Genomic DNA, 27,908 nt, shown 5'->3' on the forward strand with positions numbered 1-27,908 from the left:
AGCACAGAATTCTTTAGCGGACAAACTCAGCAGAATTCTCCAGCCTCACGAGTGGACACTCGATCCTGTAACTCTGCAGTCTATCTTCACTCAATGGGGCACTCCTCAGATAGACCTCTTTGCAGCTCCTCACAATCACCAGCTGCCCCTATTCTGCTCCAGACTTTACTCTCCTCACCGTCTGGCAGCGGATGCTTTTCTCCTAGACTGGTCGAATCTGTTCCTGTACGCCTTCCCTCCTCTGCCTCTAATGTTGAGAACCTTATTCAAGCTCAAGAGGGAACGAGCCACAATGATTCTGATTGCTCCGAGGTGGCCCAGGCAACATTGGTTCTCCCTTCTACTTCAACTCAGTTCCAGGGAACCTTTTCTTCTTCCTCTGTTTCCTTCTCTGCTTACGCAACAGCAGGAAACCCTTCTACATCCCAACCTCCAGTCTCTGCACCTGACAGCTTGGTATCTCTCGGGCTGACATCTCATGATACTCTTTTATCTCAGCCTGTTCGTTCCATTCTGAATGCCTCCAGGAAACCAACCACTCTGCAATGTTACCATCAGAAGTGGACGAGATTTTCCTCCTGGTGTCTTCTTCATCATCTTGATCCAACTTCTCTGGCAGTGGAGACATTGTTGGATTATTTGCTTTCTTTGTCTGACTCTGGCCTTAAGTCCTCTTCCATCAGAGTCCACCTCAGTGCCATTGCAGCTTTTCATGAGCCAGTCCATGGAAAACTTCTCTCAGCTCATCCCCTGGTATCCAGGTTCATGCGAGGGCTTTTCAATGTGAAACCACCTCTTAAAGCCCCTCCTGTTATCTGGGATCTCAATGTAGTTCTTTCCGCCTTAATGAAGCCTCCATTTGAACCTTTGGCTACCTCTCCTTTCAAGTTTCTCACTTGGAAAGTGCTTTTCCTTATTGCTCTTACCTCTGCCAGGAGGGTCAGTGAGCTTCATGCACTGGTCGCAGATCCACCTTTTACGGTTTTTCACCATGACAAGGTGGTTTTGCGTACACATCCAAAGTTTCTCCCTAAGGTTGTCTCTGAATTCCATCTCAACCAATCCATTGTTCTACCTGTTTTCTTTCCAAAATCTCATTCTCATTCTGGAGAACAAGCTTTACATACTTTGGATTGTAAAAGGGCTCTGGCTTACTATCTAGAGCGTACGAAACCCCACAGATCAGTTCCCCAACTTTTTCTGTCCTTTGATCCAAATAAATTAGGACGTCCCGTTTCTAAACGTACGTTGTCTAATTGGCTGGCAGCGTGCATTTCATTCTGTTATGCTCAGACCGGACTGACACTGGAAGGTTCTGTCACGGCCCATAGAGTCAGAGCAATGGCAGCTTCTGTAGCTTTCCTCCGTTCCACTCCTATTGAGGAAATCTGCAAGGCTGCTACTTGGTCCTCAGTTCACACTTTTACATCTCATTATTGCCTGGATGCTTTCTCCAGACGGGATGGACACTTCGGCCAATCTGTTTTGCAAAATTTGTTTTCCTAATGGCCAACCTTCCCTCCATCCCTCTTTTTGTTAGCTTGGAGGTCACCCATCAGTCAAGAATATGCTGCCTGCTTGTCCTGGGATAAAGCACAGTTACTTACCGTAACAGGTGTTATCCAGGGACAGCAGGCAGATATTCTTGTGTCCCACCCACCTCCCCGGGTTGGCTTCTTAGCTGGCTTATACTAACTGAGGGACCGCGCGCCTCTGTCGGGCGGGAAGGCACTCGCGCGTGCGCGGTGCGGCCGAGCTAGAACTTTCTAAAGTTCTTAGAGTGCAATCACTCTAAAATTGTCCGTACCGGGGCTCCGTCGGTGCCGTCACCCATCAGTCAAGAATATCTGCCTGCTGTCCCTGGATAACACCTGTTACGGTAAGTAACTGTGCTTTTAGATCACTAAATTGAAAATAAAATCATTTTTCCTACCTTTGTTATCTGGTGATTTCATGAGTCTGGTTGCACTTTCTTCTTCTGACTGTGCATCCAATATTTCTTCCCTTCTTTCAGCCCACTGTATGCTTCCTCTCCTCCAGACTTCATTCCCTCCCCCAACTTTTTCTTCCTCTCTCCCTGCCTCTTTCTTTTTTTCTCCCTGCCCCTTCTTTCTTTCTGTATCCCTGTCTCCCTTTCTTTCTGTTTCCCTTCTTTCTTTCTGTCTCCCTGCCCTCTCCCAAGCCACTGCCACCACCATCGGGGAACAGGCCCCCAAGCCACTGCTGCCCCAAGCTCTCCCTGTTTCTTGACTCAGAAGTGTTGGGCCAACCAGCATTCCTCTCCCCAATGTCAATTCTAACGTCAGAGAGGAAGTTCCGGGCCAGCCAGGCAGTGATTGTCTGGCCCGGAACTTCCTCTCCAACGTCAGAATTGACATCGGGGAGAGGAAGGCTGGTCGGCCTGGTAGATCGCGAAGGCAACACGAGTCTATCACGGAGCCCCCATCCCGGGCTCTGTGATATTCGCATTGCCTTCGCGATCTACTGGTCGATCATGATCGACGTATTGGACACCCCTGGAGTAGATTATACTGAAATTTTCTCAGGCTTATTTACAAGAAACAATTCTAGCTGACTTGGTTCCAAAAGCACATAAGAATTATTTCCCAACGTAACCAGGTATTTAGAAGGGAACTTTTAAAAAAAGTGCCTCCTATTGCTAAGATTTTTGGTCTCGGCAGCAGAAAGGCTTTATGTCCAATTTGAGTCTGCCTGGATACATCTGGGAAAATTGATGTAGATTGACCATAAAATAAAACTGTTTTTTTAGGAAAAGAAGTTTTCATGATAAGTCTTTTATTTCTCCAAAGAAGACTAAGGTGCATTATGCTTTTTAGCACGCGCTAACCACACACTAAACGCTAACGCATGCATGTTAGTCTATGGACGTGTTAGCTGTTAGCGCGTGTGTAGATTTAGCGCCCGTCAAAATGCTTAGCGCACCTTAGCAAAACAGGGGGAAAGTTATTAACATAGTAGCCCTTTTAGAAATCAACTCTTGCGTATTTTCTAAAAACCTTGTAAGATCTAAACTGTCGAGAGGAAATATTGTCCATGTCTCCTTCAGGGGCTAATTCTTTCTTACCAACTGGAATGTAAAAAGCATTGACTGTCTCTGTCTTCTAATACTATCTGCAAAACCTCTTTTAAATAAATTTTTAGAAACTCTCTGGGCAATAGAAAATGTGTTACTCAAAAATTTTAAAATTTCATATTAAGAGCTCTTGTAGAATTCTCTAATAATTCAAGTTTAGAGTGAATCAACAAACTGTCTTTAATAGCAAATGTTTGTGCAGATTGACTTGAGCTTCCATTTTCCCTAGTTGTTCTCCTACCACTTTAAACTACTTTTTCATTCAGAGAATAGTTGTCAGAGGTTGTAGTAAGAGTGGATAGCATAGCTGGTTTTAAGAAAGGTTTGGACAAGTTCCTGAAGGAAAAGTCCATAGTCTGTTATTGAGAAAGACATGGGGAAGCCACTGCTTGCCCTGGATCGGTAGCATGGAATATTGCTACTCCTTGGTTTGGGCCAGGTACTGGGGACCTGGATTGGCCACTGTGAGAATGGGCTACTGGGCTTGATGGACCATTGGTCTGACCCAATAAGGCTATTCTTATGAGCCAAGATGAGAGAGAAATGTACAAAGATCCAGAGATAGCTCAGAGGCGATATGATAGAGGTGTATAAAATACTGAATGGAGTGGAATGTAGACACGAATCGCTTGTTTACTATTTTCAAAAATACTAGGACTAGGGGGCATGTAATACACTTAAAACAAACTGGAGAAAGTATTTCTTCACCCAAAATGTAATTAAACTCTGGAATTTGTTGCCAGAGAATGTGGCAAAAACATTAGCTTAGCAGGGTTTAAAAAACGGTGTGGATAATTTTCTAAAAGTCCATAAGCCATTGTTAAGAAGGACTTGAAAAAATCCACTGCTCACTTCTGGGATAAGTTTCAAAAATCTGTTTTACCCTTTTGGTATATTACCAGGTACTTGTGACCTGGATTGACCACTGTTGGAAACAGGATATTGAGCTTGATGGTCTTTCGATCTGTCCTAGTACGGCAATGCTTATGGTCTTATGTTCTTTGCTTTCTTTAGAAAGTAGTCTCTCGTTTGAAGCAGCCATTGCTGCTTCCTTTTTGGTGAGATGATTGTGAAAAGGAATTTAGATTTTTAAAATTGTGGGATGTTTGGTCTGCCTTAATGAGATATTTAGAAGTTTCTAATGACATCTGCAGATTGGACACCCTACTTGTTTATTTTGAGAATGAGGCAGTAAGGGTGATACTAAGGCTATTGTTTGCTTGCTTGTTGGTTGAAAGAAATGATTTCCTCAGCATATCTTCTTGCAGGAAAATAAACTTCAGTTAAAAAAGCTCTTTCTGCAAGGGGAGTATTTTGACAGAGTTGCAAGCTGTAGGTCAGTAACACAATCCTTACTTCACACATTTGCTAAATATTCCAGACTGAATATACTGTAAGAACCAAACAGGAGGCTTCATTCAGAGCCTTGGTGCTAACTGCAGGGGTTTCTGAATCCTTCCCAACTTGAAAACAGCTTTAATACATCTTGAAGTTTCAGACTGGTCTGTTAAGGATACTAATGAAGAAAAAATTATATCTTATTTGCTAATGTTCTTTCTTTTTAGTTACAACAGACCAGTGTTCCCCTGTTTTAATATGCAACGCTGTGTTCAACTTCAGCTATTTTATCTTCTCTATTCAGCTTCCAAGTTCTTCTGACAGCAGTTTAGAAAAAAAGCTAATATATGCAAGAAAAAATATTGTGTGCAACTTTTTTTTACAGATGTAAAAGGAATCTCATATTTAGTAACCCTTCAATTAGTTCAACTGCTTTGTTAATGAAATACTGAGCTGAGAGAGCTACACAGTGCCTTTTTATGGCAGAGTACACTATTCTGTTTTCTCTGTATTCTCTATCTCCACGTGTTGGTTGATGGTCTGCAGTTCTGGACTGGTCTGTTGAGACTAAAGGAAATAAAATTAGCAGGTAAGATCTAATTTCTGCTTTGTACTGTTTACCACTGCATCAAGTAGTCTCTCTCATCTTCAAAAGAGCAAACTGTCAAGCCTGTCTCTCTTTTAATTTGCTGGGGGGGGGGGGGGTTTCCCCATATTTTTGACTGATTACCCAGTAGAATAGTTGCATAGTCATGAGCCAGGCCTGACATGTGGACTCTAACCTGAGACCCTTCCATCTATGTTATATTAAAAACTACCTGCTTGTTTTTCATGAATGGCTCATTTCTATCATGGAGGAGCAAGTTCCCCGGAGGCAGAGTATTTATTTGGTACTTTTATTAGATTATTAGGCCTTTGATTTTCCTCAATCAAACTTGGTGACCTGTGAAACAGCTAACCATTCCCAGAAATCACTAAAATACTTTTCTCTCTCTCTCCCTCCCCAGCTCAAAAGCAACTGCAGAATTAGAGAGTGGAGCCCTTTGTGAAAGGATAAATCTCCTGCAGACCATGACCTATTATGTCTTTCTCCTGAATGCCTTTCCCATCTTTTAGGTTCTTGCTGGTGGAGAGTATTCCAGAAAATTTGAAGTATGAGCGGGAGGCAGTGCACTACACATCAGTGTATCAGGCTTGGATGGAACTACTGGAAGGGGCAAACAGCAGTATTGATATCGCAGCATTTTACTTCAGTCTCCGAGACATGGACATAGATGTAGAGTCTCCCTTATCCCGTCAGGTAAGCATGCACAGTACCAGTAGGAATATTACTATAGTGTTAGCATGCTCATATCTCCTCATCAAGGGTGGGGAGGATGATATAGAACTAGACAAGTTAATCCACACAAAGCCGAAGGGCTCATGAAAAATTGGAAGACTGGGTGTCCAAATGGCAGATGAAATTTAATTTGGAAAAATGCAAAGTGATGCACATTGGGAAGAATAAAATGAATCACAGTTACCAGATGCTAGGGACCACCTTGGGGATTAGCGCCCAAGAAAAGGATCTGGGTATCATCATAGACAATACGATGAAACCTTCCGCCTTATGTGCGGTGACAGCCAAAAAATCAAACAGGATGCTAGGAATTATTAAAAAAGGGATGGTTAACAAGGGATGGTTAAGAATGTTATAATGCCCCGTATCGCTCCAGGGTGCGACCTCATCTGGAGTATTGTGTTTTATTCTGGTCTCTTTATCTCAAAAAAGATATAGTGGCGCTAGAAAAGGTTCAGAGAAGAGCGACCAAGTTGGTAAAGGAGATGGAACTCCTCCTCTCATATGAGGAAAGACTAAAACGGTTAGGGCTTTTCAGCTTGGAAAAGAGACGGCTGAGGGGAGATATAATTGAAGTTTACAAAATCCTGAGTGGAGTAGAATGGGTACAAGTGGATTGATTTTTCACTCCGTCAAAAATTACAAAGACATGGGGACATTTGATGAAGTTACAGGGAAATACTTTTAAAACCAATAGGAGGAAATTTTTTTTCACTCAGAGAATAGTTTAGCTCTGGAATGCGTTGCCAGAGGATGTGGTAAGAGCGGATAGCGTAGCTGTTTTTAAGAAAGGTTTGGACAAGTTCCTAGAGGAAAAGTCTATAGTCTGTTATTGAGAAAGACATGGGGGAAGCCACTGCTTGCCCTGTATCAGTTTGCAACAAAAAAAACACTCTAGATAATACTTATAAATGGTGCAATAGAGATGGTATAATCAGGTCTACAAAATTTTTATGCTCAGAATCATGGATGGGTAACTGGAGAGAACCCCAGAAAAGACCACCTCACCACCCAATCATCGCATGTACAAAAGTAGACAGCAGATTATGTCAAGTCTTTTAAAGATGTAAATCATAAGAAGCCCAAAGAGGCTAAAAAGTTCTTTTAAAAGATATGCATTAGATTATTTGAAAAAACTCAGCAAATTTTGCTCTTTTAGCTTGCAGGTTCCGCTCATGCGATGGGCATCAAAGATTCAAAAATAGCACCTGTCTCATTTGAAAAACGGAGAACATTTCTCTCAGCTTATTTCTTCTGTTTTTCAAATGAGACAGGTGCTATTTTTGAATCTTTGATGCCCATCGCATGAGCGGAACCTGCAAGCTAAAAGATAAGTTTGCTGAGTTCTGACAGGGGAGGGAGGGAGGGAGAGGGACAGAGCTTGGCAGGGGAAGGGGTTGGTTGCAGAGCCTGACAGAGGAGGGAGGGAAGGAGGCTGGGTGCTGAGCCTGGCAGAGAGAGGTTGGGTTCAGGGGGTAGGGAAGGCAGGGAGGACAGATGCTCAGGGATTGGGAAAGACAGATACTGCACGTACTGGGAGAGGGGCTGGGAAGGACAAATGCACGGGCTGGGGGGAAAAGAGACATACTGTGCAGTTGGAGTAGTGGAAAGGGAGAGAAAGAAATGCTGCCTGTGGGGGAGGGAATAGGAACGGAAAATTGTTGGACATAAGTGTGTGGCATGAGAGGGAAAGAGAGATGATGTATATGGGGAAAGGAAGAAAGATGGAGAATTATTGGACATGATAGTGGTGGAGAGGAGGGAGGGAGAAATGTTACACTGGGAGGGAGGAAAGATGACCCAAAGAAGGGAGAGCTGTCAGACCACTGGAATGGTAGGAGGGGGACCACAGAAGGGAAGGAGGGGAAAGAAAGATGCCAGACCGCAGAAAGGAGATGAGAGAGATGTTAGACCTCAGGAAGAGGGAGGGAAGGAGAGAGAGATGCCAGACCATGGGAGAGGAGAGAGATTCCAGGCTATGGGAAGGAGAGGTCCATATGAGGGGGGAAGACAGAGATGTCTGACCATGGGAGAGGGATGAGATGGTGCATAGGGATGGAGGGGAAGGGGAGACAGAGGGAGTTGATGGTTCACAGCAATGGGTGCGACAAAAAAGGAATAAGAAGAAATGTTTTTTATGGATAGATGGGAGGAGGGGAGGAGAAAGAGGGAGGAGATGGTACACATGGGTAGATGAGAAGGGAAGGCATGGAAAAGTAGATTTTGAGAAGAAAGCAGAAAAATGGAAGAAAGTTGAATGTTAAAAGTTAATGCTAAAGATGGATGTATGGCAGAAAGTGAGGGAGAGAATAACAGCAAATGAATAAGGTAGCCTTGGATACACAGTTAAGAGCACAGACAGAAGGAAGTGCAGCCAGAGACTGGGAAAGATGGTTTGAAAACCAAAATCACCAGGCAACAAAAGTAGGGGAAATGATTTTATTTTTAATTTAGTGATTGAATTGTGTCAATTTTGAGAATTTACATCTGCTGTCTATATTTTGCACTGTTCAGGAAGAAATGTATTTGTTTCTATTTCTCTGGGGGGTTGTACTGCATGCAGAGTCTTGCATCTTAGGGTTTTGTTTGTATTTTAGTTTCTGGTCCTGTATTTGCATAGGGGTTATCTGTGTTCTACATGTGTGACCAAAGCCAAGTGTTCTGGTAGGAATGAATGTTGAGAAACATACAGTGTGCTTTGCGTAGTTTAATTTTGTGGTTAACAATTATGTATTGTTAATAAGATTATATTGTGTGTGTATATGAAAAATGAATGGAAAAATGGTATTACAATTAGTACTATTATGGGGGTGGGGTCTGGGGCAGAGCTTGTGGGTCCCCCCAGATAAAAAAGTGTTCTGCTGCCTATGGGTTACTGTAATGCATTTTACTGATGCAGAAACAATGATGACGTAGCAATGATTCACCTGCGTATTACAGGGAAAGAATGTGCTAGAAAAACTGCTGGAGTTGCCGTCCAGGGGCGTGAAGCTCAGTATTGCTGTCAACAGTCCCCAGAAGCCCCAGAGTGATACTGAAGATCTCACAAAGAAAGGTAGGAAACCTGTTTAGCAAAGGAAGTGAGAGTGACTTTCGTCCACTCAAACAGAGCCTAGCAACTCTGATTCCAATGGAGGGAGTGAGAGAGTGGCTAGCTTTCATTTCCCTCACTGCCCAGCTGTCCCAAAGGCAGAGGCATGGCCTATTGATTACAGCAGTGGGCTTAGAACCAGAGAAGCCAGAATTCAAATCCCATTTCTCCCACTGATACTTCTTGTGTCATTGGGCAAGTCACTTCACCTTCCATTATCTCAGGTACAAGCTTTTGACTAGATGTACGAACCTATGTTATAGCTTTAATAAAGACCCCATTATTGTTAGTGGGGACTATTTAGTAATAACCTGCATTACATTGCATTAATGTAGATTACTAAATCTATTCCTTAGATTGTAAGCTCTGGAGCTGCACGTAACTCAACTTGATTTAGAAAGGTAACAAAATCTAAAATCCAGATCCAACTGAGTGCGATTAACTTGACCTGATATCTTTTCTACAGCTAGTTCTGCCCTTTCTTTGATTTAACTTTCAGTATTATCCCTTGCAGGTGCTGATGTGAAATATCTGGACTTTCAGCATTTGACAGGTGGTGTACTGCACACCAAACTGTGGATAGTGGATAAGAAGCATATTTACATTGGCAGTGCCAATATGGATTGGCGTTCTCTAACTCAGGTTTTTGTTGGTTTTTTTTTTTTTTAATCTTTATTCATTTTACATCTTACAACAAGTGTAACAATAGATAACAGTTAAATTGAATTGAATACAACACTTGAATCTCTATCATATTCAACATTAAAACATTAAAAATTTTAACCCATTCCCTCCCAATCCAACTATAATCTGTGTGTTCACAAAGCTCATATACAATATTCTTTATTATTGATCTAAATATTTAATAAAATTATAAAATCCCTCCCCCCATCCCTTCCTTCTTATTGCATTTATAATGGAAAAATGGTATTTATTCATTATGGTGATTGTCAATAACAGGAGCTAGCACCAACACAGGCTGGCAGTTTTAATATACTCCAGCACTTTTGAATGCCGGCAACAGTTAACCCTTTTTCAGGAGATGCTTCAGAGATCTGTTGGATTAGAAGGGTCTTTTCTTTATTAGCAGCCAAAATCGTTTTGAATATTTTCCAGCTTTTCCCATACAAGTACTATGCTAACCTGTCTTTCACTGAAACCTGTGGAGATATTGATGCCTGTGGCTGTTGGAACAGGAATCTATCAAGCTATAGCTGTTCCCTGTGTGACTTGCTTATTGACACCCTCCACCCTGCCTTCTTTGCCACTGCAAATCAGAGAAGATGGTGCGCTGGAAGCAACTTTTGCATCCATCCATGTTTGTGCTGTGTGGATATACCACTCGCACAGCCTTTGATTATAGAGTTGGAGTTAGGGCTAGGGAAAATCTACACATTGAATGTGTATTTTCCCTTCTTATGTTATCCCTCATGTTTTTATAAATATCTGTGCTTTTTGTTGCTTTCTGTCCTTTTATGGTTGATGTTTCTTGTCATTGAATGTTTTAAGACATGTTTTACTGCTAAGTCCAATTATTGATAAGTAGGTTTCATTGTATAAAATGGGACCTGTGATAAAATAATATGAATTTGTGATAAAACATATTTGTTTTCATCCATTCACACACAGCCTGGCGGTGCCCTTAATTAAAAACATAAGAATAGCCTTATTGGGTCAGACCATTGGTCCATCAAGCCCAGTAGCCCGTTGTCACGATGGCCAATCCAGGTCACTAGTACCTGGCTAAAACTCAAAGAGTAGCAACACTCCATGCTACCGATCCAGGGCAAGCAGAGGCTTCCACCATGTCTTAATAACAGACTATGGACTTTCCTCCAGGAATTTGTGCAAACCTTTCTTTTTTTTTTTTTAAACTTCTTTATTCATTTTTACATCAATCAACAAGTTTACAATTTTATACAATATTAAACCAGCTATGCTGTCTACTTTTACCACAACCTCTGGCAATACGTTCCAGAGCTTAACTATTCTCTGAGTGAAAAAATATTTCCTCCTATTGGTTTTAAAAGTATTTCCCTGTAACTTCATTAAGTGTTCCCTAGTCTTTGTAATTTTTGACGGAGTGAAAAATCTATCCACTTGTACCCGTTCTACTCCACTCTGTAGATTTCAATCATATCTCCCCTCAGCCTTCTCTTTTCTAAGCTGAAGAGCCCTAACCTTTTTAGTCTTTCCTCCTACGAGAGGAGTTCCATCCCCTTTATCATCTTGGTCGCTCTTCTTTGAACCTTTTCTAGTGCCGCTATATCTTTCTTGAGATAAGGAGACCAGACTTGAATGCAATACTCCAGGTGAGGTCGCACCATGGAGAATATAAGAACATAAGAATTGCCGCTGCTGGGTCAGACCAGTGGTCCATCGTGCCCAGCAATCCGCTCACGTGGCGGCTCTCTGGTCAAAGACCAGTGCCCTAACTGAGATTAGCCCTACCTGCGTATGTACTGGTTCAGCAGGAACTTGTCTAACTTTGTCTTGAATCCCTGGAGGGTGTTTTCCCCTACAACAGACTCCGGAAGAGCGTTCCAGTTTTCTACCACTCTCTGGGTGAAGAAGAACTTCCTTACGTTCGTACAGAATCTATCCCCTTTCAACTTTAGAGAGTGCCCTCTCGTTCTCCCTACCTTGGAGAGGGTGAACAATCTGCCCTTATCTACTAAGTCTGTTCCCTTTAGTACCTTGAATGTTTCGATCATGTCCCCTCTCAATCTCCTCTGTTCGAGGGAGACGAGGGCCAGTTACTCTAATCTTTCGCTGTATGGCAGCTCCTCCAACCCCTTAACCATCTTAGTCGCTCTTCTTTGGACCTTTTCGAGTAGTACCGTGTCCTTCTTCATGCAAGACGACCAGTGCTGGACGCAGTACTCCAGGTGAGGGCGAACCATGGCCCGGTATGATAACCTTCTCCGATCTGTTTGTGATCCCCTTCTTTATCATTCCTAGCATTCTGCTCGCCCTTTTTGCCGCCGCTGCACATTGCGTGGATGGCTTCATCGACTTGTCGATCAGAACTCCCAAGTCCCTTTCCTGGGAGTTCTCTCCAAGTACCTCCCCGGACATCCTGTATTCACGCATGAGATTTTTGTTACCGACATGCATCACTTTACACTTATCCATGTTGAACCTCATCTGCCATGTCGATGCCCATTCCTTGAGCCTGATTATGTCACGTTGCAGATCTTCACAATCCCCCTGCGTCTTCACTACTATGAATAACTTTGTATCGTCTGGAAATTTAATCACCTCGCTCATTGTACCTATGTCCAGATCGTTTATAAAGATGTTGAAGAGCACGGGTCCAAGCACCGAGCCCTGCGGCACCCCACTGGTGACGCTCTTCCAGTCCGAGTATTGTCCATTTACCCCCACTCTCTGTTTCCTATGCTCCAGCCAGTTTTTAATCCACGTGAGTATTTCACCCTCGATTCCATGGCTCGCAATTTTCCAAAGTAGTCTTTCATGCGGAACCTTGTCGAACGCCTTCTGAAAGTCCAGATATACAATGTCGACCGGGTCGCCCTTGTCTATCTGCTTGTTTACTCCCTTGAAGAAGTGCAGCATTTTCGTCAAACAAGATCTGCCTTTGCTAAAACTGTGCTAGCTGGTCCTCATCAGACCATGTCTGTCAAGGTGATCAATGATGCGGTTCTTTATCAGCGCCTCTGCCATCTTTCCTGGTACCGAGGTCAGACTCACCGGTCTGTAGTATATTTAGTCTTGTTAACCATCTCTTTTTTTTAATAATTCCTAGCATCTTGTTTGCTTTTTGGCTACCGCTGTACATTGAGTGGAAGGTTTTATCGTCTTGTCTACAATGACACCCAGATCCCTTTCTTGGACGCTAACCCCCAAGGTGGGCCCTAGCATCCGGTAATTGTGATTTGGGTAATTCTTCCTAATATGCATCACTTTGCATTGGTCCACATTAAGTTTCATCTGCCACTTGGACACCCAGTCTTCCAATTTCCTAAGGTCTGCCTGCAATGTTTCACAGTCTGCATGCTTTGTAACAACTTTGAACAGTTTAGTGTCATCTGCAAATTTAATCACCTCACTTTTCGTTCCAATTTCCAGATCGTTTATACAGTACAGATCCCTGTGGCACTCCACTGTTTACTCTCCTCCACTGAGAAAAATGACCATTTAACCCTACCCTCTGTTTTCAGTCCGATAACCAATTCCATGTTATCTGCTGCTCCTTGGTGTTTGTTTTTTCGTTTCATTTGTTTAACTTTTTATTTTGTTCGTGCTTTGATTGCCTTTATTTTTACTGGGTTGTTTTGTTTTGCATAAATACATTGTTATGGGGGAGAGGGTTGACTTTTAATTATACACTGCTTTGTTGTTTGTCCATTTGTGAAAAGCAGTTAAGCAAATCTTTTAATGAAACCGAACAAAATCTTTTGCCATTTGCTTTTGCTTTGCAGGTGAAGGAGCTAGGAGCGGTGCTGTATAATTGTAGTTGTTTGGCTCAGGATCTGCATAAGATCTTCCAGATGTACCGCTACCTGGGAGAGGAGGGGGTGTCCATACCCCACCCTTGGCCCACAGCCTTTTCTGCAGATTCAGGCCACACTCATCCGCTGCATATGCTGCTGAATAACAATACTGCAGAAGTTTACATTTCAGTAAGCATGGCAACTTATTTCCTTTCATGCACAAGACCCTTTGGGGAAGTAAGAGTACTGAAGAAGGGGGTTTTAAACAGTTTGTATTGGTAATATTTATTTCATATTATTGACAGGGAAGTAATTGCACTGGACATAGGTTGGATATTGGCTGAAGTAGTGAGCTAATTGGAGAATGACAGAACAGAAACAGAAAATTAAGTACATGTGAATGAGTAGAGAGTAGATAATGAAGAAGTGGGGATGGAACTGTACACATCAACCAGGAATACACACCTAGATGAATATTTGTTGAAATATAAACATTTATTAAAAGTCAATAAAATGGTCTTTGACTCAGATATTGATTGCAGACCCAACACAGTCCATTTTTTGGCTTGTGAAAGCCTGCCTCAAGGGTACAGACATCTGCCCATGTTCTGATACAGATTACACAAATAGCAAAAGCCCTCCAGGGACCAAACTTGTAGCAACTCCGTTAAAAGCAGATGGCAGATGTGCATTATTGGTAATCAAATATAAAACGACCGATCCAATGTTCTGGAACAGATAGTGCTCTTTAACAGAGTTGCTACACTGACGTTTGGTCCCAGGAGGGCTTTTACTATTTGCGCAATCTGTATCAGAACATGGGATCAGTCATTTTATATTTGATCACCAATAGCACACATCTGCCATCTGCTGGGCAGATGTCTCTGTACCCCTGAGGCAGGCTTTCATAACCCGAAAAATGGACTGTATCGGGACTTAAGCAATATCTGAGTCAAAAACCATTTCAACAAATATTCATCTACGTATGTATCCCTGGTTGATGTGTACAGTTCCATCCTAACTTCATTATACAATTTCTTCGCGGGGTATCTTTTCATTTTTTGCTGTGCAATAAGTAGATGGTACCATTATAATTTTGTGATACGTTTTGGGTTTTGATTTGCAGAGTTCACCATTTGCACTGTGCTCCGGGGGCCGGACCTCTGACCTGGCAGCTATTCTGAGTGTTATTGATGATGCTGAGCAATTTATATACATCTCTGTCATGGATTATGTGCCCCGCTGTCAGTATTGTAACCCCATGAGGTAGGACCTGGTGGTGACTGCTGAGTCCTAAGGATATGATGGGCTCAGGAGTGCAAAGGGTGCCGATAGGAAAAATCCACTTCTTATTTTTTATTTATTTGGTTCATTTTATATCTTGTCTTACCCAATGAGCTCAGAACAGGTTGTAAGATTGACATACATAATGCATAGACATACGGGTTTACATGTGTACAGGAAGTCAAGTTTAGCATACAATTTGTGCAGGGAAAAGGGACTTTGCTTGTCTTAGAATTTTAAGGATTCATCAAAGAATTGGACTTTTTTTTTTTGTTTTAGCATTTTAAAAGACCTATCATTGAACCTTGATACAAACTGTAATAAAGTATTTGTGACCACATGGTTGGACTTGACATCTTTAGTGCCTCTTTATTGTTTGTTTTGTTTAGCATACAATTTGGTCATCTTAACTTACATTTTTTCCATCTTCAGTTAACATACATAGAGTAGATCTAGTTCAGCATACATTTAGTATACCTTTGATTGGCAAGGAATGACTGGATAGTCGTTTAATTTGAAGGAGGTAGGTTGATGGATGTGATGATCCATTGGTCCATCACAATGATGAGGACTAAAAAGATGCTGGGGTAATAACTTATACTTGGGTGTTCGACAGAAGGAGACTAAGTAAGGGGATTTATGGGAAAATATTTTCTTGCTCTCCTAAAGTTCAGAAGCTCTTTGAGGGATCTGATATGAGGAGGAAGTTGGTTCCAATAGCTTGGTAGGAAGTAGGAGGCTTTTTAGGAGTCTAATTGCCTTGTTTTGTAGGCGCTGGAGATTTTTCGCTGTTAATCCACTGAATAGTGCATTACAGTATTCCATGCAGGACAGGATGAAGGCATCGAGAAGTTGGGTGGTCAGATTCAGAGAAGTAGTTTCTTATTTTCCGGAGTTGTCGGAGATAGTAGAATGAGAAGAAGACTACCTGAGAGATATGACAAGAGAATGAAAGGTTTATGTCGAGAAATATCACTAGGCTTTATGTTTGGTCTTTTGCAGTTATGGTAGTAGTTTCCCAGATAAGAGAGGGACGGGTGTAGGTGCGGTGCTCTTTGCTGATCCAAAGGAATTCAATTTTGGATGCGTTAAGTGCAGTTTATTAGTAGACATCCAATTCTTGATTTCCATGAGACAGTTGTAGAGTTGCATAATCTGAGAGTCGCGGCTCTTTTGGATGTCATTGGTGAAGGAGTGTATCTGTATTTGGTGTTTCAGGCTATGTCTAGTACAGATTGAATGTAGAGGTTGAATAGAAGAGAGCACAGGAGGGCTCCCTGTGGCACCCCGTATTTGATTGGTTTTGATAGGGTCATAATAAACTTGGATGCCAAACTCATTGAGTCACATAATGAGGAGGGAATGGTCAGTGGTGTTGAAGGCTGTGCTAAAATCAAGTAGCACCAGTAGCACATTGTTTCCCTTGGCCATGAATTTCCAGTAGTAGTCAATAATGTCAAGTAGGACGGTTTCAGTGCTATGAAATTTCCTGAATCCTGACTGGTAGGTAGATAGGGCTTCCTGCTTGTTAATGTAGGAGAGTTCTTAAGCACAATTTTTTCTAGGATCTTGGATATAAAGTGTAGGTTGGAGATAGACCTAAAGTTGTTGGGGACACCAGGGTTGACTGTGTTTTTGGTTGTGTTTTTTAAATTGGTGTGATAGCTGATTTTCAGTTTAAAGGGACTGAACCTGATTGTAAAGAGGTGTTGATAAGAGGAAGGATTGAACTTACAAAGGCATCTTTGGCAGCAACTAGAAGGTGTGATAGGCAGGGATCTAGGATGGATTCGAAAGGGTTAGTGGAGTTTAGTATCTTGGTAAGGTCTTCATATGAGATAGCTTTGAGGTGATTTAGGGTTTCAGATGTAGATCTGAGTACTCTGTTTAGGTTGTGGGGAATTGGTGTTTGTTTTGTGATAGCGTTCAGGTGGAAACGCATTTTGTCAGCATTAGAAAAGACAATGACTGCAGATGGTGGATGATAAAATGTGTTTGCTTGTTGATTATCGAGCCACATTTTGAGTTAAAAACATTTTGACTCAAAAACAAATACATCTATCGTGTTGATTAGCAATTCTATTCTATCTATTTTAGTTTCACTGTTGTTACAATTACCCATACATAGCTTAAAGCAGTGTTTTTCAACCGCTGTTCCGCGGCACACTAGTGTGCCGCGAGATGTTGCCTGGTGTGCCGCAGGGCCGCCGGGCCCGGAGCTGACAGGGGGCCCGAGGCAGGGGCGCCAGTAGCTCGCCAAGGCAAAGTGAGTCGATCACCCAGGACTCACTTTGTCTTGGCGATCTAATCTATCGAGCCGATAAGTCTTCTTCTCCCCGACGTCAATTCTACAGTCGGAGAGGAAGTTCGGGCCAGCCAATCGCTGCCTGGCTGGGCGGAACTTTCTTTCCGATTGTAGAATTGACGTCAGGGAGAGCATGCGTCGGCGTCGGCTTTGGGGCCTGTTATCCATTGGTGGGTCCTGTTCCCCGATGGCAGCGGCAGTGGCAGTGGCTTGGGGAACGGCAGGGAGAAAGAAAGAAAGGGGGCAGGCAGGGAAACAGAAGGAAAGAAGAGAAACAGAAAAAAAGAAAGAAAGGTCAGGGAGAGAGGAAGAAAAAGTTGGGGGAGGGAATGAGGTGTGGAGGAGAGAAAGCATACAGGCTGATAGAAGGGAAGAAAGATTGGATGCACAGTCAGAAGAAGAAAGTGCAACCAGAAATCACCAGACAAGGTAGGAAAAATGATTTTATTTTAAATTTAGCAAAGTGGAGGCAGTATTACCACAGTTTTCAAAGGAATTTGCCCAAATAACTTAATAGTTAACTGGGTAAATTCCCAGAGATGAAAACTTCCCTTCACTTACTATGCACAGTTCTGAATTTATATCTGCTGTCTATATTTTACAATATGGTCACCTTTTACTAAACCGCAATAGTGGTTTTTAGCGCAGGGAGCCTATGAGCGTCAAGAGCAGCGCTGGACATTCAGCGCAGCTCCCTGCGCTAAAAACTGCTATTGTGGTTTAATAAAAAGGATGGAGGGTATATTTGTCTATTTTTGTATGCTATAAAATCCAAATACAGAGAGAGACTGAGAGCTGTTGACGAAGAGCTACGTGTGTGTCTTTCTTTGATTCCAGCCAGAATATCAGCTTTGTGTTCAGCCAAACAGGCCCAGGTTTCGCACTGAATAAAGTATTTTATAATTTTTATTTCGTAATAAAGTAATTATAAAATACTTTCTTTGTGTTTATTTGATTCCTATTCAAGAGAATTACTTTATATATAGTCAATATAGGCAGAGAGTTAAATTTTTTAACATTTTCTAATGGTGGTGTGCCTCGTGATTTTTTTCATGAAACAAGTGTGCCTTTGCCCAAAAAAGGTTGAAAAACACTGGCTTAAAGAACTTTAAATATCTCTCAAATTTAGTTTTTTGTTGGTTTTGCAATTTTTTTATTTCAATTATAATGTGCCGTGAAAAAAAAATTTGCTCCATTTAGTATGCCAGGGCTAAAAAAAGTTTGAGAGACACTGATCTATATAGCATTAGTACCCCGCCTAGAACGATCGGATAGTGTGGGTAATAAATAAAGTACTTGGTCTGCTTGATAGATTATTTAATAAGATTTGCCTTTCTAGTTGATAATAGTGGTTTATGGTGAATTGACCAAGTGATAGATTGAATGATGGACATATTTATTAGTTGATAAATGTCAAATGGGTGGATGAAATGTTTTAAAGAGATTACTTAGATTTTATAGTTGCAGGGGGTTGTGGCTCATTGACAGAGTGGGTAGTTGATAGATTAATGGGATTGTGTGATGGATTACTTGTAATAATTATCAGGAATAAGTTCATTTGTTCAAATATGAATAAATCACAAGATATGTTGTTGGGAGTCCCTCACAGAGGTAAAACCATTAGTGGATTTTATTTCTGTCTTTCTGCAGGTTCTGGCCAGCTGTTGATGATCGGCTGCGTACTGCAGCCTGTGATAGAAGGGTGGTGGTCAGACTCTTGGTTAGCTGCTGGTCACACTCAGACATGTCAATGTTTGTTTTCCTGGAGTCCCTCAGCTTGCTCAGCCAGGAGCCCTTAGGATGCCCCATCGAAGTGGTAAGACATGGCCAGCTCATATTAGAAAACAGTACAGTTGTGGGCCAAAAGTTGTTTACTGAAATGTCACAACTGAGAAAGCAGCAGAAAGAAAGCTACAAAGTACACTTCCCTCTCCGAATTCGCGGTTTCAGCATCCACGGATTCGGTTATTCGCAATTTTATTTTTAAGGTGGAAAAAACAAACTTTATTTCGAACCTTCCCCATCTCCCTCCCGCATTCCCCCCGGCATATCGGCCTTACCTGGTGGTCTAGTGGGCTTTCAGGGCAGGAGCAATCTTCCTACGCTCCTGCCCCATGCAGATCGCCAATAGGAAATGGCTGCCGTGAGCTCCTGTTGTAGTCTCAAGAGACTACGGGAGCTCATAGCAGCCATTTCCTATTGGTAATCTGCATGAGGCAGACGCGTAGGAAGATCGCTCCTGCCCTGAAAGCCCGCTAGACCACCAGGTAAGGTCCGGGGGTGGGTCAGAGCCGGCACAAAGTTATTTGCAATTTTTCACACTTTGCGGTCTGGCTCTGCCCCTAACCCCCACGAATACCGAGGGAGAAGTGTATAACTTTAACTGATTTCAGTAGTCAAAACACAGTTACACTTACTCCTGGCGTTCGTGCATTTGGGGGATAAACACATAAATTACCCATTCAATGGCTGAATTTCATTCTGAAAGAATTTCTTTGAATGCCTCCCCAAACCATGCTCATTTTTAAAATGGATAACTTTTGCCATTTAGCAATTTAAAATGACTAAAGTGCCATAACAGTGTTTTTTTTTAACACATTTATGTAGTCAGCATTCTGTTGAGTTTAAAGTGTCACTACTGTGTGCTATTACTACTACTTATCACTTAAAGGCGTGCGCAGCACTGTACATTAACATTTATAGACTGTCCCTGCTCAGAAGAGCTTACAATCTAACTTGGACAGACAGAAATGACATATACGGCCTCTTTTACAAAGCTGTGCTAGAGGCTGCCGTGCGACAGCAGCCCCAAAGCCCTTTAAATCTCTATAGGCTTTGAGGCCATTAGCACGACTTTGTAAAAGAGGCCGATAGGGTTGGGGTTGCAGAACTCAAGGTGAGAATGACATGGGGACCTGTGATTATCTGTGGAACAGAGATAGCCCACAGGGTGGGGAACATGACAGGGACAAACTTTGTCCCTGTGTCATTCTCTGGGTAAAAACTTAACACATTTTAGACAATTAGCAACTAAATTCAATGATTAACAAAAAAACTGAAGAAGCTGCTTTTGGATTTAAATGAGCTACTGTTAAATGACATAATTTGTGTCTTGTCTGCCTTTGATATGGCAACAAGAGCCTTGTCTACTGATCAGACTCCTACCATCTGCAGCATCCGTCCATCATGTGCCCAGCTGCTCAGGCATCTTACCATCGCTGCAACAGATTCATCCATCATTGCTAGCATCAAGGAACATTTTCAACATTTAATAGTTATTTTCCTGTTCATACACTACATATTTTAGGCTCTTTTCTATACCTATTAGGGTTATCCAGAAAAACCTATAATTGGAATAACTTTGCAAATTGAAGTGAATTTGATTGTGCTGAATGAGAAAATAATTTTTAAAAGATGTTCTAAAGCCTATCCTAGGGTTGCTCAAAGCCACTGATTACATAAAGCTCCATTTTTCTTAAAATGTGCTATTATTTTTGCTTAATGGAATAAATTACTTGGTATTATAGCTATAACTTTTATGTTTTCACACTCAGCAATGATACATTGATAAAAAGATATTTTATGCAAAAAATATAGCATCACCACAGACCCGGTGCAGCGTAAGGCCTTGTTGCAAGGAATTGAACAGCACTGCAGGCTTTATCCTATCTCAAGAAGACATTAAGACACTTTAGATCAGTGGTTCCCAACCCTGTCCTGGAGGATCACCAGGCCAATTGGGTTTTCAGGCTAGCCCTAATGAATATGCATGAGAGAGATTTGCATATAATGGAAGTGAGAGGCATGCAAATCTGCTTCATGCATATTCATTAGGGCTAGCCTGAAAACCCGATTGGCCTAGTGGTCCTCCAGGACAGGTTTGGGAACCACTGCTTTAGATAACATAGCCCCTATACAAACTATTAGGAAAAAATTACAACATGGGATCAAAGTTGGAACGATCTCGAACTTCTTTTTTTAAAAAAAATTCTTTATTAATTTTTAAACTTTCATCAAGTGTACAAAATTCATAATAAACACTATTAATTAGACCACTTGAACAGTTTATCATTGTATCTTATAAAAATAAATGCCACCCTCCCCCTAAGCCCATTATTCAACCCTCCTATTAAACCCTTCCCCTCTTTCAACACTAAGTGGTGTATAATTAATAGAAAAATGGCATTTAATCATGACAAAAAGATGTTAATGGCTCCCATATTTTTATAAAACTTTTATATTTTCCATTATGTACCGCCAGTGATCTTTCCATTCTATATAGATGACACAACAAATTCCACCAGAAATTAAAATTAAGTCTACTGTGATCTTTCCAATTATTAGTAATATGTTGGATGGCAACTCCTGTCATGATCAATAAAAGTTTATTGTTACACGATGATATCTGACTCTTTTTTCTCATGGACATTCCAAATATCACAGTATCATAAGATAACGCTACATGATTTTCCAATAAACAATTTATTTGATCCCAGATTGAATTCCAAAAGGCTAAGATATGGGGACAATAATACAAAAGATGATCCAAAGTCCCTACATCCAGATTACAATGCCAGCATCTATTAGACAAGGAACTATTTAATTTTTGTAATCTAACTGGGGTCCAAAAAGCTCTATGTAGCAAAAAAAAACCAAGTTTGCCTCATAGACACTTACATTGTACATCTTATTCTCCAAGACCAAATTTGTGACCATTGAGATGCTGAAATCTGATGCTTAATCTCAATGCTCCAAATATCCCTATGACCATTTTTAGGCTTTTTTTTAACCAAATCACTAATAGTTTTATACCACTGCGCGGCCTGGTGACCCAGAAAGTCCGCCTGAAAACATAAAAATTCCATACTGTATTGAGTATTAAGAGTTTTCCATTCAGGGAACCCTGCCTGAATGGCCTGCTTCAATTGCTACCAACGAAAAATTGTGATTTATGAAGCCCAAATTTATGTTGCAATTGTGTAAAATCAAGCAGATTACCATTAGAAATAACATCATTTAAAGTTCGAATACCTGCAATTATCCAATGCTTCCAGACTACCTTGAATCTGCCAATTTGAATCTTGGAGTTTAGCCATATGGTTTGATTGGTTGATTTATTAATAGGAATAGCTGTTAAGTTACTGACAAATTGTAAGGTTTTCCAAGTATCCATTAAAATTCTATTTTCTTTATATAATCTGGGCATCTTGATACTGAGAACATGAGAAAGATGTAAAGGAAACATGAGTCGCCATTCCAAATATAACCAATCAGGAGTGTACTCAATGAGATCCGGGAGGACCCAAACATACCTTGACGTAAAATATAGGTCTAATGGTACCTATAAAAATTTGGAAAATTTACCCCACCTCCTTAATTGGCTTTTGTAAAGATACTAAAGCAATTCTAGGAGTTTTACCAAGCCAAATAAATTTGATAATAATCAAATTCAATTTTTTATAGAAAGACCCCTGAAAAAACACTGGTATCATACCCATTTGATAGCAATATCATCATTTTAACAGTTTGAATTCTCCCCCACCAAGACAAATGTAATGGATTCCAATGTTCACATAATTCTGTAACCTTTTTTAATAAAAGTTTTTCATTCTCCTTTACCGTATCATCCACTGTATTTTTAATCCATATTCCTAAATATTTTAATCCATCTTCCTTCCAAACAAAAGAAAATGAATCAAACATACTTTTTAAACAATGTACATTGAGTGGAAGAATTTCAGATTTATTCCAATTTATTTTGTAACCTGAAAATTTTCCAAACATTTCAATCAACTCTAACAGGCAAGGAATGGAGGTACCTGGATTTCTCAAATATAGTAAAATATCATTGGCATAAGCAGAGAACTTATACTCCCAATCATTACGAGGAATACCCTGTATCCCCTTTGCCTGTTGAATAGCTAACAATAAGGGTTCCAAAACTATATCAAAAAGCAAAGGAGATAGTGGACAACCCTGTCTAACTCCCCTATGCAATTGAAAACGATCCGATAAATTATTATTAATATATAATCTTGCCATAGGGGAGCTATACAAGGTTTGAATCATTTGAATAAATCCCAAACTCATCCCAAACCATTCCAATGCCTGATACATGAATTTCCATTCCACTCTATCAAATGCTTTTTTCGCATCTAAAGATATGGCAAAAGCTGGTTCATTCATGCTTTTAGTTAAATTTAATGTGTGAAAAGCCAATCTAGTGTTATTAGAAGAATGTCTGTTCGCAATGAATCCAGTTTGGTGTACATCAATTATGAAAGGGAGAGCCTTAGCCAGCCTCAAGGCCAATGTTTTAGCTAATAATTTTCCATCCACATTAATTAAAGATATCGGCCTGTAATTTGAGACCAAAGTGGGATCTTTATTTGGCTTTGGTAAAACAATAGTCAAAGATTCTGCCATAGTACATGTAATACAACCCTTATTTAGTTGAAACTGATATAAATTTAATAAATGAGGTAGCAAAGAATTTTGAAATGTTTTATAAAATTCCACTGTAAAACCATCCCCACCTGGAGCGGATCCAAATCTAAGAGACTTCAACGCTGTTTCTAATTCTTTTAATGATATAGGCTCATCTAAACTTCTTTTTATATGATCAGGAAGTTTTGGACCCTCTAATAAATTTAAAAATTCCACACCATTTTGAATTTTATCATCATAAGACTCGGAAGAATACAAATCTTTATAAAAATTAAGAAATTGACTTAAAATATTACTAATCTGAGTATATGTATTTCCTTTTTCATCTTTTATTGCTATTATTTTTACTCTTCTTCTTTTTGCTTTAAGGTAGTTTGCAAGTAGTCTTCCCGCCTTATTAGAACTTACATAATACAAGGTTTGCTGGGAAAATAAATCTTTCCTTGCCAATCTTGAAGAAATCTCATAATATTTCCCCTTTACCTTTAAAAGAGCTTGTAAAGTATCTTGCTGCCATTTATCAACTAATTTAGATTCCAAATATTTAATTTCTTTTTCCAAATCAGTAAATTGCTTAGCAAATTGTTTTTCAATATGTGCAGAATAGGAAATAATATGATCTCTCATAGTAGCTTTAAAAGCATCCCATAATATTTCGGTACTAATATCTTCTGAAGTATTTATTTGGAAAAACTCAGATACCTTTAACTTAAAATCTTCAAGAAAAGCTGAATCCGCAACCAATGTATTATCAAATCTCCATATTGATCTATTTTTATCCTGTTCATCCAACCTAAATTTGATCCAAACCCCTCCATGATCCGACAAAATAATTGGATCAATGGAAGCATGTGTCACTTGCTACACCAGTGAATTAGAAACCAAAATATAATCTATCCTTGAAAAAGACTTGCATATAAAAAAAAGAGAGATTTGCATATAATGGAAGTGAGAGGCATGCAAATCTGCTTCTTGCATATTCATTAGGGCTAGCCTGGAAACCCGATTGGCCTGGTGGTCCTCTAGGACAGGTTTGGGAACCACTGCTTTAGATAACATAGCCTCTATACAAACTATTAGGAAAAAATTACAACATGGGATCAAAGTTGGAACGATCTCGGACTTCTCAAATTAAAGCAATCAGCTAGACATCTAGAGAGATTATGGTGTATATCAGATAAGAACGAGGATAGGAAAAGCTGGAGAGCCAGTATTCAGGCAGTTACTATTCTTCTAAAATTGGTATCAATGTACTTAATGCTAAAGAATTATTTAAGCTGGTAAATACAATATTTGATTTGAGCAATTTAAAACAGGCACCACAAGTTTCTGAACCTGACTCAGATGAACTGTCTCTATACTTTTTGCTCAAAATTGCAAAAACTGAGATGAGCTTTTGTTGGTACTGACATTTCAGATCCCAAGATAATGTTTTCTTTAGCAGCTGCTTGGAACGAGTTTAAAACTCCAGATTAGGAAAAATTTGACAAGTTATATAATATGTAAAATCTAAATGTCCTTTAGACAATTGCCCCCCAGTTATCTAGACAGATTCTCAGTCTTACATTCATCCCAATCAGGATTTCGCTCTTTTCATAGCACAGAGACCAGTCAGGCTACTACCTAAGAAAGTCCCTGATTGGCTCAGGCGCCTCAGGCCCCTCAAGGGAGGAGCCCGAGGCACCTGAGCCAATCAGGGTTTTAGGCCCCTCCCTGTACATCACATGATATACTGGGGCGAGGCCTAAGGCCCGCATTGCTTCAGAGGAGGCAGCAGGAGCTTCCAACTTGTTAAAGGGATGGGGAGAGGGTGGAGGTGGCCTCTGTGTCTGCTGTCCAGTGGCAGGAGGGCATCTCTCCTGCTGTTTGTTTTTTTTGGGGGGAGGAATGAAGAAGTGGGCCCGATGGCAGGAGGGAGTCTGCATCCCTCTTGCCATATTTTTAAGCGGGTGTTCAGCGCGTGGGTGTTCGGCCGTGGGCGGGTGGAGGAGGGGGCCGATGGCAGGAGGGACCAGCCATCCCTCCTGCCATAAGTTTGGTGGCGGGCGGGCGACAGAAGCAGTGACAGGAGGTTGCTTCTCCTGTCACTACTGTCAGGGCTCTGCCCCGACTCAATTGCTCACTGAGCGATTAAGTCGGGAAGTTTGCATGCAAATCATTTGCATGCAAACAAGATAGTGAATCAGTCGCTGTTTCAAAATCAGCCAAAGAATCGGCCAACAGTGATTGAATCGCTATCTTTAGTGAATCTGGGCCCAAGTGATGAAAATGGGTATGGCAGGTAATACATATGGTAATATGCAGGGCAAGACAAGGACCTGGGAACACAGGAAATGGTTTCCACTAGTCACTGCATGTGTTCCAGTAACTCTTTGCTGTGGTTTCAATGAGAGCATACTTGGGCACTAGTGTTTGCTCTTGGAACTGTATAGGAAAGAAATTCCAAAACGTTCTGGTTTGAATATTTCATCCCTGTGTTTCAGAAAGTGTTTGTGGTTCCTGCAAATGAGGAGCAGAAAAAGATTCCTTTCGCCCGAGTCAATCACAACAAATACATGGTGACAGACCGCATTGCATACATTGGTAAGATGAAAAGGCAAATGATATAGGAGGGTCTGAGTCATGGCTGCTGTAATAAGGCAATGCAAAAAAGACCAGCTTCAGTATCTCAAAAGATTTTTTACACTCGACACTCGGGACACACTGTATCGTGTACTCATACCTAAACTGTTAATTTGTTCAGGTAGCAGGTCAGCCTGTGGGAATCTCCGTTTGTATCTAGGAGATTCATCTGGGGTTATCCACAATATATGTGCACCCTACTGCCAGGTCTCCCCACAAACATCATTCAACCCTAATGTGATTTTTTTTTGTGTGTGTATCCAATTTTATGTGTAAATATATAATTAAGTCCAGTTGTGAAGAGTGAAAAATATAAAAAGAGATAGGTGTGGCAAAAGTTCATATACAACCTATCGATCACTGAACCCATATTTCACAATAGGCAAGAAAAAAGATCCCAACTATGCATAATTAATGAGTCAATTTAAAACGTAACTTATCTCAAAGAGTCCGTGAATTCCAACATGTCCTTCGAGGGTTGCCTTAGCTGATTTCCCTACAAGGCACCCTGTTTCGTAATCTTCCTCAGGGGCAAACTCAGGAGCACATCCTGCTATGTTTCATATTCAAGTTTTCTAGATTAACACCTGTAGCTCAGATAATGCTTTTTTTTTTTTACTTTGTAACATTTGTTTGTATAGCAGGTAATCGGACCTACCAAATCTTCTACTGTGGTGGGTCCATCTCTTGCATTCCTGCTGGTGAACGAAGATCTCAGCAGTAGATAACATTTTATTAAGGCATCTCCTGCTGTCTGAGGGGGAGGTGACTTGATGGTGCAGGCTGAGGTGTGTTGGGGGGTGGAGCCAGGAGGTGAAGTAGATGGGTATTGGGGGCTTGACTAAAATCTCCTCAGTGAACCAGCCCCCTTATAGTAATATTCAGGGACGACAGACTATAGAGATTGGGTTATTTTAAAAGCATCTCTGTGTACATTTGCAAAATAGAGATTTCAAAAGGGCACAGTGGGGCTGTAGTTTGGGCATACTTTTAAGCAGGGCAAAAATTGCTGTTGGTTTTTACACTCGTAGAACAATAAAAAGTGCTAGTTGCAGCCAAGGCTTTATACAAGGTATTGAGTCATTTTCCTTAATCCCAATTCCCCATTCTAGTGCAATGTGTCTAGTAGTCCTGAACACTAGAGTTATGCATATGAACCCACAAGTTGCTTGCAGAATGATATCACTTATCTTTAAACTCCACTTCTTTCCCGGTAGACTTGTTCTTGCCCCACCCCTCTAGTTTTTCTTTTGCAAATAAGTTGTTCTAATGTGTTTCTGATCTGCTCTGTGGTTTTATTATTTTCAGGGTTTTTCTTGTTATTTTAAGTTGTGAGTCTGGGTGCCTAGAGGTTTTCTCTTGTTAGGTCCTCTGCCTGGGAGAAGATGCAAACTTACATGGCAGAAGTCTGCAGTTAGCAGGTTCAGACCTCGGGGACATCTGTCTATGCAGCCTGCTGTAATATTTTTGGAGCTTGGGGACGGTCCCCTGAGTAGCTGCTCGCATCCCTGATTTATCAGGAGCTTGAGTGCTATTTGGCTCCTTCTCAGCTTGGCCAAGATTAACAGTGGACTGGCTGCATGGTCCTCCCCCTTTCGCAGTGAAAGAGTTTCCGGGGGCTGAGGCTCAGTCAGACATCGGTCAGACTAGCAGCCTGAAGACTATGTTTGAAGTGCAAGCTTATGAGGCAGAGTTCTCTATTTGTTCCAGCTGTCCTTCTGAACTCAGGTTGGCAGGCAGGCAGCACATGGCACAGTGAGTAAGGTTATTTATAGCCTATAGGGAAAATTGGAGGAGGAGGGGAAGGTCTAAAAAAGTGAAATTTGAGGGTTTCTGGGTCCAGAGCCTAGGGTCCTCCACCAAAACCCATTTCCCTGTAGCTTTTGAACTTAGCCCCCTTGGAACTTTTGGTATGAATTAACTGGTGGTGG

The 27,908-nt window shown here is 41.0% G+C and overlaps 1 protein-coding gene across 5 annotated transcripts in view; it reads left to right on the plus strand.

Annotated features, from left to right (window-relative positions):
- LOC117366146 (phospholipase D3-like) overlaps positions 1-27,908 on the plus strand; it is a 57,242-nt gene that overhangs the window by 23,786 nt on the left and 5,548 nt on the right. For all 5 annotated transcript variants that reach the window (XM_033957299.1, XM_033957303.1, XM_033957301.1 and 2 more), the window contains 7 exons: positions 5,549-5,732; positions 8,712-8,826; positions 9,377-9,504; positions 13,308-13,508; positions 14,446-14,585; positions 18,559-18,724; positions 25,839-25,938. In XM_033957299.1, the coding sequence (XP_033813190.1) occupies positions 5,549-5,732; positions 8,712-8,826; positions 9,377-9,504; positions 13,308-13,508; positions 14,446-14,585; positions 18,559-18,724; positions 25,839-25,938 (1,034 nt within the window). The remainder of the gene's footprint in view (positions 1-5,548; positions 5,733-8,711; positions 8,827-9,376; positions 9,505-13,307; positions 13,509-14,445; positions 14,586-18,558; positions 18,725-25,838; positions 25,939-27,908) is intronic.

Source organism: Geotrypetes seraphini, chromosome 8 (genome assembly GCF_902459505.1).
Source record: "Geotrypetes seraphini chromosome 8, aGeoSer1.1, whole genome shotgun sequence".
In the NCBI taxonomy this organism is placed as follows: domain Eukaryota; kingdom Metazoa; phylum Chordata; class Amphibia; order Gymnophiona; family Dermophiidae; genus Geotrypetes; species Geotrypetes seraphini.